The sequence below is a fragment of the Stigmatopora argus genome, chromosome 7 (genome assembly GCF_051989625.1).
Source record: "Stigmatopora argus isolate UIUO_Sarg chromosome 7, RoL_Sarg_1.0, whole genome shotgun sequence".
In the NCBI taxonomy this organism is placed as follows: Eukaryota; Metazoa; Chordata; class Actinopteri; order Syngnathiformes; family Syngnathidae; genus Stigmatopora; species Stigmatopora argus.
In genome coordinates, this window is record NC_135393.1 from 19,484,170 (window position 1) to 19,497,726 (window position 13,557).

The 13,557-nt window shown below is 36.3% G+C and overlaps 2 protein-coding genes across 3 annotated transcripts in view; both read right to left on the minus strand.

Annotated features, from left to right (window-relative positions):
- Positions 1 to 843: 843 nt before the first annotated feature.
- On the minus strand, positions 844 to 7,478 carry dctd (dCMP deaminase). Its single transcript, XM_077605379.1, has 7 exons — positions 7,132 to 7,478; positions 6,853 to 6,952; positions 5,871 to 6,006; positions 4,294 to 4,410; positions 3,577 to 3,673; positions 2,125 to 2,249; positions 844 to 1,265 (listed from the first exon to the last, which is right to left on the minus strand). The coding sequence occupies exons 1-6, from the start codon at positions 7,170 to 7,172 to the stop codon at positions 2,165 to 2,167; spliced, it is 576 nt and encodes a 191-aa protein (XP_077461505.1). The 5' UTR covers positions 7,173 to 7,478; the 3' UTR covers positions 844 to 1,265; positions 2,125 to 2,164.
- Positions 7,479 to 7,708: 230 nt separating this feature from the next.
- The window catches only part of cep44 (centrosomal protein 44), a 47,718-nt gene continuing 41,869 nt past the window's right edge, over positions 7,709 to 13,557 (minus strand). For both annotated transcript variants that reach the window (XM_077605618.1, XM_077605617.1), the window contains 10 exons: positions 13,448 to 13,545; positions 12,274 to 12,421; positions 11,242 to 11,379; positions 11,032 to 11,106; positions 10,471 to 10,638; positions 10,246 to 10,377; positions 10,077 to 10,172; positions 8,833 to 8,904; positions 8,420 to 8,457; positions 7,709 to 8,072 (listed from right to left, as the gene is read on the minus strand). In XM_077605618.1, coding sequence (XP_077461744.1) covers positions 8,012 to 8,072; positions 8,420 to 8,457; positions 8,833 to 8,904; positions 10,077 to 10,172; positions 10,246 to 10,377; positions 10,471 to 10,638; positions 11,032 to 11,106; positions 11,242 to 11,379; positions 12,274 to 12,421; positions 13,448 to 13,539 — 1,020 coding nt within the window. In that variant the 5' untranslated portion in view covers positions 13,540 to 13,545 and the 3' untranslated portion in view covers positions 7,709 to 8,011. The remainder of the gene's footprint in view (positions 8,073 to 8,419; positions 8,458 to 8,832; positions 8,905 to 10,076; positions 10,173 to 10,245; positions 10,378 to 10,470; positions 10,639 to 11,031; positions 11,107 to 11,241; positions 11,380 to 12,273; positions 12,422 to 13,447; positions 13,546 to 13,557) is intronic.

Below are 13,557 nucleotides of genomic sequence, written 5' to 3' on the forward strand. Positions count from 1 at the left end.
TTACTATACTATGTCGTTTTTTTAAAGAAAAAAAGCCTTACTATACAATGTCGTTTTTTAAGAAAAAAAGCCTTACTATACTATGTCGTTTTTTTTAAGAAAAAAGCCTTACTATACTATGTCGTTTTTTAGGGAAAAATAGCCTTACTATACTATGTCGTTTAAGAAAAAAAGCCTTACTATACTATGTCGTTTTTTAAGAAAAAAAACCTTACTATACTATGTCGTTTTAAGAAAAAAAAGCCTTACTATACTATGTCTTTTTTAAGAAAAAAAGCCTTACTATACTATGTCGTTTTTTAAGAAAAAAGCCTTACTATACTATGCCGTTTTTTTAAGAAAAAAGCCTTACTATACTATGCCGTTTTTTAAGATAAAAAGCCTTACTATACTATGTCGCTTTTTTTAAGGAAACAGCCTTACTATACATGGTCATTTTTTTAAAGCCTCATCATTTTTCTACATTGATTGGGCTCCAATGAAACACTTACCTTTTTTTCCTACCTTTGTTACATTTCACTTTCAAAACCAATTGGGCAAAATGATGCCACAGAGTTCAGCATTTATATATAATGTGCACTAAAGTGTTTTGTTGAGTTTTTCTAACCTCAAATACCACGCCGCATCTCCTTTTTCGGTACAGTTTTAGTTTGACCTGAAACACAAAGAAATGACATTTCAATATTTTTTTGCATAACTAGCACTTCAAATCAGAACTTTTGAATGTAGCCTCTAAATTTAGCAAAAACAAACTTTTACCTGTCTAATGGTGATTTTTTTTTCTTCTGGAACATGACAATCTGCATCAAAGCACAATATTCACACAAATTAATTTAATCAAAATATCATTGAGCACACAAAAGTTTTATTGATATAAATTCTAGCCAGATATTTTCACGATACAACTCTTAATAGCAATGAAAATTATGTAATCGCCCTTTCTAGAAACCGGTCTAAAAAAGTAACAAAAGTTGACTTATATCAGAATAAACTTAATTATTCAGGCAAAAAAATGGTTTTGAGCCTTGAAATAATCCTTGGACAATCTGACATTTTCATTTCATTTCTTTGGAATTAAAAGAAGTAAGAAAAAAAGTGCATTATAAAAAGACCTCTGAATTAGAATATGGTAACTTTAAATTCCAGTCATTTTTTGTTTTCTCATGAAAAATGGAAGAATAGCAGAAATATTTCAAGTGTGAAAGAGCACGTCATTTGTATAAAAACTTTTACCGTGGAGGGGCCAAAACATCCAAAATGCTAAACTCCCCTGCAATGTTCCCTCTAATTTTTCGTTGGTCTGAGCAGAAAGTCAACCTCCCTGAGCGCACTGAGTACCAGTGTGAGCGACATCATCGGTACTCGGATGATTCGCCTAAAGACGTTTCGCCGACGGACGTTTGACAGACGGGCAGGACGCCGAATGGACGTTCCGCCGAACGTTCATTCGGCCGAACGGAGGTTTCGCCGAAACGGGATTCGCGCGCTCGCCCCGCCCCCGGATCGTGTGTGTACAAGTTTTTCAACCTCGGCCCGCGGGCCATATACGGCCCGTTAGGATTTTTAATCCGGCCCGCCGCCGGTGTTGTCCAAATTATAGTAAAAATCAATGTTAGTCTACCATCAATGGCAGCCCGGGAATAAGCACTCTTGGGCGGGCAGATGTAGCAGAACCGAGCCGTAAAATGACAGCAATCGGGTCAAATCCATCCTAAAACAGCATTTAATGATTAAATACAAATACTGGAGGTCTTTGGACATTAGAACCGAGCCCAGGGAAGTGAATTCCTTGGTAAAATGTCGTGATGATATCGCGATGGAGGCAAAAAAACGTCTATATACGTCCATTCGCCAAACAGCTCAAAATGCTCTCAAATTCGGTCAAATCCAGCCGAAAACAGCGTTTAATGATTAAATACAAATACTGGAGCTCTTTGGACATTAGAACCGAGCCCATCATGAAGAAAGGGGTAAAAAAAAAAAAAAAAAAAAAAAAAAAAAAAAAAAAAAAAAAAAAAAAAAATCCGTTTTTTTTTTTTTACTGCGCGCCATAGGATTTCTGCTGCGCAGAGAAGACGAGAGTAGTGCGCAATTGCGCACGCGCGCAGCTTAGAGGGAACAGTGCTCCCCTGTTTGGGTTAGCTTCCGTTCCTAATTTGCACCGTCACTTTGTCAAATTGTCCAGCGCATTCGAAGAGTTGATGGAATTGAAATCGATGACAATCTTCGTCCTTTTTGGTTGGAATTGCCTAACAACAAGACAAAGGGAACAATTACAAGATTCATTTTGCAGCAGGCACGAAAAAATAATTCCCTATTGTGAAATAATGGGTGGGATTCAATTTATGGCCAACTATTTTTGCCACTTTGCAAGGGAAATAATAATATCAATAATTATATCAATATACATAGAACATTATAAGCCGTGACCAAGAAAAAAAAGTACTTGGTACATGGTCTTTTTTTTAAAGCCTTAATATACATGGTCATTTTTGTAAGAAAAAAGCCTTACTATACATGGTCATTTTTTTTGTTAAAATAGCCTTACATACATGGTCATTTTTAAAGAAAAAAGCCTTACTTTTCTGTGTCGTTTTTTAAGAAAAAAGCCTTACTATACATGGTCTATTTTTTTAAGAAAAATGCCTTACTATACATGGTCATTTTTTAAGAAAAAAGCCTTACTATACATGGTCGTTTTTTTTGTTAAAATAGCCTTACCATACATGGTCATTTTTTAAAGAAAAAAAGCCTTACTATACTGTGTCGTTTTTTTTAAGAAAAAAGCCTTACTAGACATGGTCTATTTTTTTTAAGAAAAATGCCTTACTATACATGGTCATTTTTTAAGAAACAAACCTTACTATACGTGGTCGTTTTTTTTTTAAAAGCCTTACTATACATGGTCTATTTTTTTGAAAAATGCCTCACTATACATGGTCATTTTTTAAGAAAAAAGTCTTACTATACTGTCGTTTTTTTAAAGAAAAAAGCCTTACTATACATGGTCTGTTTTTTTTTTAAAAGCCTTACTATACACCGTCGTTTTTTTTTAAAGCCTTACTATACATGGTCTATTTTTTTTGAAGAAAAATGCCTTACTATACATGGTCATTTTTTAAGAAAAATGCCTTACTATACATGGTCATTTTTTAAGAAAAATGCCTTACTATACATGGTCATTTTTTAAGAAAAAAGCCTTACTATACTATGCCGTTTTTTAAAGAAAAAAAGCCTTACTATACTATGTCTTTTTTAAAGAAAAAAAACCTTACTATACTATGTTGTTTTTTAAGGAAAAAAGCCTTACTATACTGTGTCGTTTTTTAAGAAAAAAAAGCCTTACTATACTATGTCGTTTTTTAAGAAGAAAAGCCTTACTATACTATGTCGTTTTTTGGCGGAAAAAAACCTTACTATACTATGTCGTTTTTTGTGAAAAGGTCATTAAAAATAGCCTTACTATACATGGTCTTTTTATTTTTTTAAAAAAGCCTTGTTAATATTATTAATAATTTTATAAATATACATAGAACATTATAAGCCGTAAGCAAGAAAAAAAATAAAGCTACTTACTTGTACTGTATCTTTGCCATGTCTAGTAGTCTTCTGGAAGCAATCATTTCTAGTTTGTCATGGTATTTATCAGAAAGATAGACCACATCCTTAATTCCTGGGCACAGATTGAGCCCCAAAATAATGAATACATTGCAAATAAATATATCACACTGATTCTCTTTGTAATTAAGAATTTGCATGTACAGTAATACCTCGCCATTTCACGGTTCAACTTTCACGGCTTCACTACATTGCAGATTTTTTTCAGGGGATTTTTTTTAAAAAAAAATATGTATTTTTTTTTTTTTTTTTAAGTTCATAAAAATGTGAAAATAACACTGAAACTCATAAGCGGAAGCCACTTTTGCTATTGCTATTTTTATTTATTTATTTTTATTTTTATTCAAATAGGGGTGACCCGACTTCGCGGTTTTTCGATTATCGCCGCCATGTTTGGTCCACATTAACCTCAATATTCAAGGGATTACTGTATAGATATTGTCATTTTTGGACCGTGAACTTCTACTTTAAAGCCTTCTGTCAGGATTTTATTTCCTATTATTAGTATACATTTGCTTGCAATAAAGAAATGCTTTGCTTTATTAAAAACTTACTTTGTTCATCATTATTAGTTTCATATTATTGTAATTAAAGAATAATAATGATGAATTTGTTAAATAAATCAAACTCCAAAAAAGATTTTCAGGCAATTGTAAGCACGGCATCCATACCGACCTGCTTGAATGATGAGCTTGGCGCACTCGTTGCACGGGAAGAGCGCCACGTACATGGTGCAGCCCTTCACGTCGGCGCTGTTCTTGTTCATGATGGCGTTGAGCTCCGCGTGGCACACTGGTGGGAAAGATTTTTAAGAAAAAAGCCTTACTTTACTATGTCGTTTTTTAAGAAAAAAAGCCTTACTATACTATGTCGTTTTTTTAAGAAAAAAGCCTTACTATACTATGTCGTTTTTTAGGGAAAAATAGCCTTACTATACTATGTCGTTTTTTAAGAAAACAGCCTTACTATACTATGTCGTTTTTTTAAGAAAAACAGCCTTACTATACTATGTCGTTTTTTAGGGAAAATTTCCTTACTATACTATGTCGTTTTTTAAGAAAAAAAAGCCTTACTATACTATGTTGTTGTTTTTTTAAAGAAAAAAAGCCTTACTATACTATGTACTATAAAAAGCCTTACTAGATTTTAATTGGATTAAAAGAACTGGATCAAAAGCCCTACATTTTTTACAAAAAAAAAAGCCTTACTATACTGTCGTTTTTTAAAGAAAAAAAGCCTTACTAACCTATGTAGTTTTTTACGAAAAACGCCTTACTAGACTGTCATTTTTTAAGAAAAAAAGCCTTAGTATACTATGTCGTTTTTAAAGAAAAAAAGCCTTAGTATACTATGTCATTTTTTAAGAAAAAAGCCTTACTATACTATGTCGTTTTTAAGAAAAGCCTTACTATACTAAGAAACTACTTTAAGAAAAATAGCCTTACTATTTACTATGTTGTTTTTTAAGAAAAAAAAGCCTAACTATACTATGTCCTTTTTTAAGAAAAAAAAGCCTTACTATACTATGTCGTTTTTTTAAGAAAAAAGCCTTACAATACTATGTCGTTTTTTAAGAAAACAAGCCTTAGTATACTATGTCGTTTTTTAAGAAAAAAAGCCTTAGTATACCATGTCATTTTTTAAGAAAAAAAGCCTAACTATACTATGTCCTTTTTTAGGAAAAAAAGCCTTACTATACTATGTCGTTTTTTAAGAAAAAAAAGCCTTACTATACTATGTAGTTTTTTACGGGGGGAAAAAAGCCTTACTATACTATGTCGTTTTTTAAGAAAAAAAGCCTTACTATACTATATCGTTTTTTAAGAAAAAAAGCCTTGATATCTATACTGTCGTTTTTTTAAAGAAAAAAAGCCTTATTATACTATGTAGTTTTTTACGAAAAATGCCTTACTATACTATGTCGTTTTTTTTAAAAAAAGCCTTACTATACTATTTCGTTTTTTTACAAAAAAAGAGCCATTATACTGTCGTTTTTTAAGAAAAAAAGCGTTACTATATTATGTCGTTTTTTAAGAAAAAAGCCTTAGTATACTATGTCGTTTTTTAGGAAAAAAAGCCTTACTATACTATGTCGTTTTTTAAGAAAAAAAGCCTTAGTATACTATGTCGTTTTTTAAGAAAAAAAGCCTCAGTATACTATGTCTTTTTTACGAAAAAAGCTTTACTATACTATGTCGCTCATAAGGCATTTATTGGCCTTCAGATGTATTTTTCAAGAAACGCCGTCTCACCGTAAGGATATTTGGTGTCCAGGCGGTCATCCGCCGAGCGAGCCCAAGGTAACTGGTCGTCATGACAGCCGTTAGGCATTCCATTGTAGCCAATCCCAACAATTTTATTCTCCTGGTTCACGATACAGGCCCCCACCTGTATTAGGGAAAATACCTTGTAAGCAAATCAGACATCTGAAACACAAACGGCCAACGAGCAACAAATGCATCATCGCGGTGGTACTGTCGTCTTTAAAAAAAAAAACACATGGAAATGGGTGCTTTTTAGCCCTTTCACCACTTTTAACGGACAAAACATTAACTTCAACTACATTTCATGTGGGCCAGACCATTTAAGATCTAATATTTAGATTTTTTTTTTTAATTGGATTAAAAGAACTGGATCAAAAGCCCTAAATTGTCATTTTTTATAGATCTAAAGCAGTTTATTTGAGCTTTTTTTTCTTAGTAATGGAAAAAAATGTAATCATGTTTTCCATTACAAATGGGAACAAAATATATTTTCTAATTATGTTCAATATATAATAAAACAGAGTTGGCACTCATGATTTACTTTCTCGGGCCGCACAAAATGATGCGGCGGGCCAGATTTGGCCCCCGGGCCGCCACTTTGACACCTGTGGTCTAATGAAAACAAATTATGATTAAAGCTAGATGTAGTGTCGGCGCCTCAGTGTTGACGTGTCGCTCCTATTGATGCGCTCTCTCATCAGCGGTTTCAATATTTTAGCTCAGAGCACCTGTCAAAGGAGCCACATGTGGCTCCCGAGCCACGGGTTCCCTACCCCTGCGATAATGTTATTCAGTACTTCATTGCGTTCCCCATTTCAGACTTTCTTTTAGTGGATTTTTAGAAAAGACAAGTAGGGAGGGGAAGACATCCCTGTGCTTAGGAGAAGAATACTACAGGGACCTTAAGATGACTGTAAAAACCGACTTAAGACAGCTAATTAGTAAATACTTTCCCAAAAATGTTACCCACCTGTGAACTCGGGTCCTTGCTTCTCTGCGCTGACAAAAATGCAACAGCCATAAAGTACTCGGGCCATTGCAGATAGTCTTCCCTTTTCTTGGTTGTACAGCTACAAAGATTAAGAACTCGTAAACATAAGGTTTGCCAACATGTAATAGTTGTTAAGACGACAAAGAGCCAGGCGGTGTAAATTACAGTCACTAGACGGAGTTATAGTCCTCCATATTTAGTGTGTATACCACGTTTTCATAAGTTTTTTTTCGTTTCGTCATACTTAACACAACTCACCCGTTGCAAACGGCAGCATTCTGTTGTTTGAGGTCCTCCATGTTTGTTAAAACACGTCCACGAAAGTCGACTTTTCCTCCACGCAGTTTGTTCTGCTAGTTTGTGAACTCCAGCAACAAGCGTCCTTCGCGCGTAAATGTTTATTTTGTAACACCCGATTTTTGTTTGACAGGTAAATAATTAGACCGTAATCCTTTTTCCCACGTCTCCGTTCATCTATTTTATGTGTTAAATATTTTATTTACAACCCCGAACCACGTCGAGGACACACGTTAAGCGTAAAATTGCGTCTTAATTAACGGCAACTGCACCTGCCAGTCTAAACAGAGGAATTCATTAAAGTAGTACTTCAATTATTTCCGTTTCAATACTGCCACCTAGTGGTCAAACATTTGCCGGCCATTTTGGGTCTATGGCATTGGTTTCAGTCAACGGAGCTTTAAACTGGGAAATAGCTATTAATTGCTCCATTTTCAGATGGTTACGTTTATCCTGAGTTGTGTACAAGAAATGTGTTATATATTTAGAGTCCTTTGTGAAATAAAAACAACAAAAATAAAATGAAGTACAACTCTCATCATTTTTGGTAGTTTATTCAGCTTGAAAAGAGATTCAAACCCAGTTAGCGCCCCACCAAAAAAAAGGTTTAACTTGCCTCTATTTATTGGCAAAGACGAACCACAAAAGAAAGCTAGACACAATGAAACATCTCATCTCATTTTGTGAGCCGCTCAGGGTCGCAGGGGGTGCTGGAGCCTATCCCAGCGGACTCCCGGCCAGAGGCTGTGAGGTTGACGCCCTAACCACTCGCTCCACCGGGCCGCACACAATGAAACATTACAGTCAACATTTAAAAAGTCACTCGGAATATTTAAGTAAATCATGCGCTTGGTGTTGTAGAGGCGTCTGTATTCTTCATTAAAGTTGAGGTACTCTTCAACCTAGAAATGTCATGACAGACACATTGAGGAAACAATGACATGTTTACATGATGGAACATTGGTTCACAAAGGAATCGTTTACGAATTATGATCACTGACAGACTGTCTCTTTAACTTCCAGAGCTGTAACAGAATCCATAAAATAACAGCGTGACTATTTTTTGCTCTGTGCAGCACTTATTTCACAAAGAAGAAATATGAATAAAATGCAAAGTATTGTGTTTCCAGGAGTTGATTTCTATATATCTTATTACTGAGGGTCAAAATGGAGACACAAAAGAAGCTTGTGAACCAAGGTTCCACGGTAAAGAGATACATAAAAATACTTTAGTGAACTGGTCACTTACATGTTGGTGATTCTCTCCAGTCTGTTTTTTACGTCGCACTGAACAAAATGTCAAAAGCAACAACAACAAAAATGAGTTGGATTGAAAATCATGATAGGTTATGTATGGTCAATTTCAACGTAAATAACCAACATCAACCAAATGACACACCCATTTTGACCAATGTTATGCACTCATTAGCCCTAAATTTTTCAATTATTTTCATGTAAAACAAGAAACAGATACTATGTCCATCAAATTAAAAAACTTTCTTAGGGATACAAAGAAAGATTCCATCGATGTTGGCACTATAGCACAGAAAATGAAAAGAAAATGGCAAAACCGAAGCCCCGCAGACCAATGTTTTCTTTCATCTTGAGAGTTGTTGACGTATACTTGGCCGCAAAAGTGATTAGAATGCTTCAAAGTCTCACCTTGGAAGCATCAGATATGGAGCTCGGGGCGTAGTCTGGAGTTGATGACTTGCACGACGGAGGATCCCCTGACTATGAAAAATAGAGTTCGAAAAAGTCATTCCAACTACCGTATTTTCACGACTCTAAGGCGCACATAAAAGTCTTAAATTTTCTCCAAAATAGACAGGGCGCCTTATAATCCAGTGCGCTTTATATATGGACCGATACTAAAATTGTTATCATGATAAAATCAAATAAATCCGTCCATAGGACAACTACGGCACGCAGCCCCCAACTCTACTATTTTCCCGTAGATAAAGTACTGCGCAGTGACTGCTGGGATATGGAGTTCTTCAATACACCCAGTTCTTCAATCCACCCAGTATGACGGCGAGCACACTAATTTGGTGCTCGCCGTCATTTCGGCTGTATTTTCAAAAGAAATCCTGCCGCTAGATGTTGGCGTCAACAGAGCATTCAAAGCTAGACTGCGAACTATATATATATTATATATATTAACTCGGAGCTTGCCGTCATTCCCGGAGGCTTGAGAACTACAACCGCTGGACTTTGGCATCAACCGGGCTTTCAAAGCAAAGTTGCGAGCAGCATGGGAGCAGTGGAGAGGGGACCCGGCGTTTTGGAAGACACATTTGGGCAATTGTTTAATTCGGACACAGAAAATGAGGACTTTGATGGTTTTGTGGGTGATGATGACGGGAGTACGTTGTAAAATGGCTAAATAAAGTACAACCCAACTCAGTTTTGCTTCCGTTGCCTTTTTAAAAACGTGTTTTTAGCGTGCATTTGGTGCATGTAGCACCAAATGAGTGTGTTCGCCGTTGTAGTATATTGATACTATTAGTGCAAAGTTATCACAGCCGTCAACCTGGGTGTATTGACAAAAGGACTATATATCCCAGCAGTCACTGCGCACCGGAACTAGCATCTGGGGCCGCTTCCGTAGCCAGCGCTATTACGGTTCGAAATTCATCCATAAATAATATATATATGCCATGACTGGCTGCGTCTAAAAGAACGGTGCGTCCTTTGTGTGTGTAAAATACAGAAATAGCACACGTTATTGACACTGCGGCTAAAAATACGATGCGCCGAATAGTCGTGAAAATACGGTACAACAAACACAATGTTATTGTTTCCATGTACACATTGAAATTCTCTTCAGGATTGATGAAACAAAGTCAACTAAAACCTAAACCACAGCCCTCCAAAATCCAGTCCAGTTCTTGAGTGTGTCCTACCTTTGCCAAGCCCAGTTCCAATTTGGTTTCCAGCAATAGGATTCTCCCGTTTAGATTGTCCCAGCTCTTTCTTGGTATGGTGATCATTTCTTCTTCCTTCCAAAACGCAGAATAGGATTAAACACGATCATTTTTTTTTTTTAAAGTACGCAATATAAAAGTGCCTCACTCCTTCTTTTGTGTTGGTCCGTCTCGCTAGTTCCTCAAGGTGGTCTTCCAAGACACTGAGCCTTTGAAAACCACTCAGAAGAGTCTCAATTTGAATTTCCATAACAGAAAGCCTTTGCTCCATTTGGGAAAACTGAAAGACAAAATGATATCCGAATGTCTGACCTATCCTAAATTCCAAACTGGTATATTTTCATTCGAATTTTAGGTTCTGTAAATGTCTCACTCGTTGAATGTCCTCCTGTTTTTGCTTCTTCTCGGTCTCATTTGCATTTCCATGTTCACTATACTTAATATTTGAATAAAGTTGGCTATGCGAGGTCTGTACGGCACCCTGACATGATAAGGAGATGTCTTTTTGCAGGTGATTATCGACAAACGGTGTGTCACAAACCTGAAACAAAAAACATATATATTATTATTCCAAAATAAAGTGTGCTTAGAAACCCCTAAATTGCACTTTATCTCTTTACAGACTTCTCATTTATGACACATGAAATCATGATTTTAAAGGCCAAATTCTGCCAAATTCAAAGCTTCTACGTAAAAAACAAGAAAATCGATAGGTCAAATTTCCTATACTCAGAACACTTAGCGGTATTTTGTTTTCTTTTAATATATTTGTTTGATTGGACAGGATGGCAATGGTGGCTTCGATCAGGTAAGTAACATATTTCCTACAAATGTAATTACCTAAAAAATGATCATAGTGTATCTGAATTTAAGATACTAACTTAGAACGCAGTCCGTTTTGCACAATATAATTGTATCAGTGGTACACACTTACAATATCTGTCTTAGTCCGATTTGGACGCTCTTCATTTCTGGCGTCTTTATGTGACACTGGATTTTTAACTCTGGGCTAGAACACAGCAAAAGATCAATACAGATTTGTCAAAACACAAAGCTGCTTAACTCCAACATTTAAGGGGAGAAAATTAGAGGGTATAATTAAGTCTGACCACCCCCCAAAAAGATATTTAAATGTCTAGTTTACCTTTTTCAGTTCCCCATGTCTCTTCAGGACCAAGCCAATGATATCGCAAAGGGTGGAAATCTTTCTTTGTGCAAAACCACTCTGCAGGAACTGTTGCTTGGAGACCACAGGCTTGTAGTGGAAGATATCTCGCAAAACCTTAAAATAAAATAAAAAAATAAAATTCGGAAAAATCACAAACCAAATTGGAAATTGTGCATTAATATCCTTCTTTCATGTTTCATAGTTCCAACTGCTCAATGCAAGTTATTATTCTATACTCTCTATTATTCTCTATATATTCCCACATATAACAGCAAATAAGCATTGGTGGCCAATCCACACAGTCGGCGACCAATCCTTTCCCATGATCGCTCTTCATCTAGGACACACGTGTCAAAATGGCGGCCCATGGGCCAAATCTGTCCCGTCGCATCATTTTGTGTGGCCCGGGAAAGTAAATCATGACTCCCGACTTTCTGTTTTAAGATCAAATTAAAATGAAGAGTAGAGATGTATATTAAATTTCCTGATTTTCCCCCTTTTAAATCAATAATTGTCATTTTTTAATCCATTTTTTCTGTGTTTTTAGTTCAAAAATCTAAAAATATATTTTAAAAAAGCTCAAATAAACATTGTTTTAGATCTATAAAAAAACTGAATATTCAGGGCTTTTAATCCAGTTCTTTTAATCCATTTATACAAAAAAAATCGAAATATTATATCTAAAATGGTCCGGCCCACGTAAAATCAATTTGACGTTAAAGCCGCCCGCGAACCACCGAGTCTGACACCCTTGATCTAGGCTAAAACAAAACTAGGCCCATCACGATACATTTTTTTTCCGACAAAATACTTTCCCAGAAATTTATGTTTTTTTACCCTGGCTGGCATAATGTAAATGAATCATCACATAAAAAATTGGAAGTCCTAAAAATGTAAGATTTAGCCATTCGATGACCCATCTAGATTCCATTTCGTATACTATCTGAATTGTATCGTGTATATTAGTCATTTGCGTGAGCGTTTAATAACTGTGTCGGAGAGAGGTACCTTGTAAAGCGTGTCGGTGAATCTTAAGTCGGTTTTGCCCGTCAGCTCCAATCCAGCAGCCACTAATTGCTCCGTAAAAGGTGGTGAAAATGTGGTGAGGCTGAAGCTCAGTACTGGTAGAAAAGCTGAGGGTTCTCCTTTGGAAAGTCTAATAACACCACACACAATTTCAAATAGTCAAACACGAGCACAACATATTTTATACATCATACAACAAAAGATAGATTACATTTATGGGGGACAAATACTGTGTGGAGAAGGTACAGTAATCCCTCGATTAGCGCGTCTTCACTACTTTGTGATTTTTTTCCACTATTAGTTTTTTTTTTTTTTCATAAGTTCATAAAAACACGGAAATCCACACTGAAACTCATAAGCGAACGTGACCGGACGATTCCGTTATTCAACGGACAGTTCGCCGAACAGACGTTTCGCCGAAACAGGATTTGCGCGCTCACCCCGCCCCCGGATCGTGTGTGTACATGGTTTTCAACCTCGGCCCGCGGGCCATATACGGCCCGTTACAGATAACATTCATTTATGAATAACAAGGGCATGTACTGCCCCCCGCTGGACATATTTCTAAATACAAGTACGTACTACAATGTGCTGCCAATTTTTTATATTTTTTATTTCATCCTTGCGTTTAAAGTAGTAGCCATTTGGAGATCACGCAGAACAGTACGTGACAGAAGAAATAGAGAAAATAAAGTAGTAGTAACAGTAAGTACTTCGGCGAAACGTCTTTTGGCGAATCGTCCGAGTACCATAAGTGGAACCCACTTTTGCTACTAGGACTCAGCACTGAAGAAGAAAAAATAATACATTTAAATTAAGCTATTTAGAAATAGGTAAAACTACTTTCCCAATAGTATATACTGACTAGATTCGCAGGGGTGCTGGAGCCTATCCCAGCCACCTGTGGGCAGTAGGCGGGGGACACCCTGAATGGCTCACCAGCTAATCGAAGGACCAATTCACGTTGTGAATTTCAAATTTCGTTTTTGAATGATTGACGACAATGTAAATAATTAACGTTTCCGGTTTTGGTGGAACGCATTTATGGCATACACGAATGGTATGTGGTCCTATTTATAAAATAGCCTTCAGCCAGTCTCAGGGTTGGGTTAGGCAAGTTAGTTTGTTGTGAAAGGATTCAAATGAACCAGTTTACCCAGTGTAGTCGACATTTCCAGGGTACTTTATGATTCGCAAGAGAGTTTCCAGTTTACGAAGACAGCCTTGCACATCTCCAGTGGGCAGCATTCTGACCTTTATTAGGGG

What these genes read in the sequence shown, in the direction of transcription:
- dctd (XM_077605379.1), bottom strand. Translation starts at nt 7,172, where the DNA reads ATGGAGGACCTCAAACAACAGAATGCTGCCGTTTGCAACGG. An exon ending in AATGCTGCCGTTTGCAACGG is followed by an intron (nt 6,953 to 7,131) that starts GTGAGTTGTGTT and finishes TAATCTTTGTAG; the next exon opens with CTGTACAACCAAGAAAAGGG. An exon ending in CAAGCTCATCATTCAAGCAG is followed by an intron (nt 3,674 to 4,293) that starts GTCGGTATGGAT and finishes ATCTGTGCCCAG; the next exon opens with GAATTAAGGATGTGGTCTAT.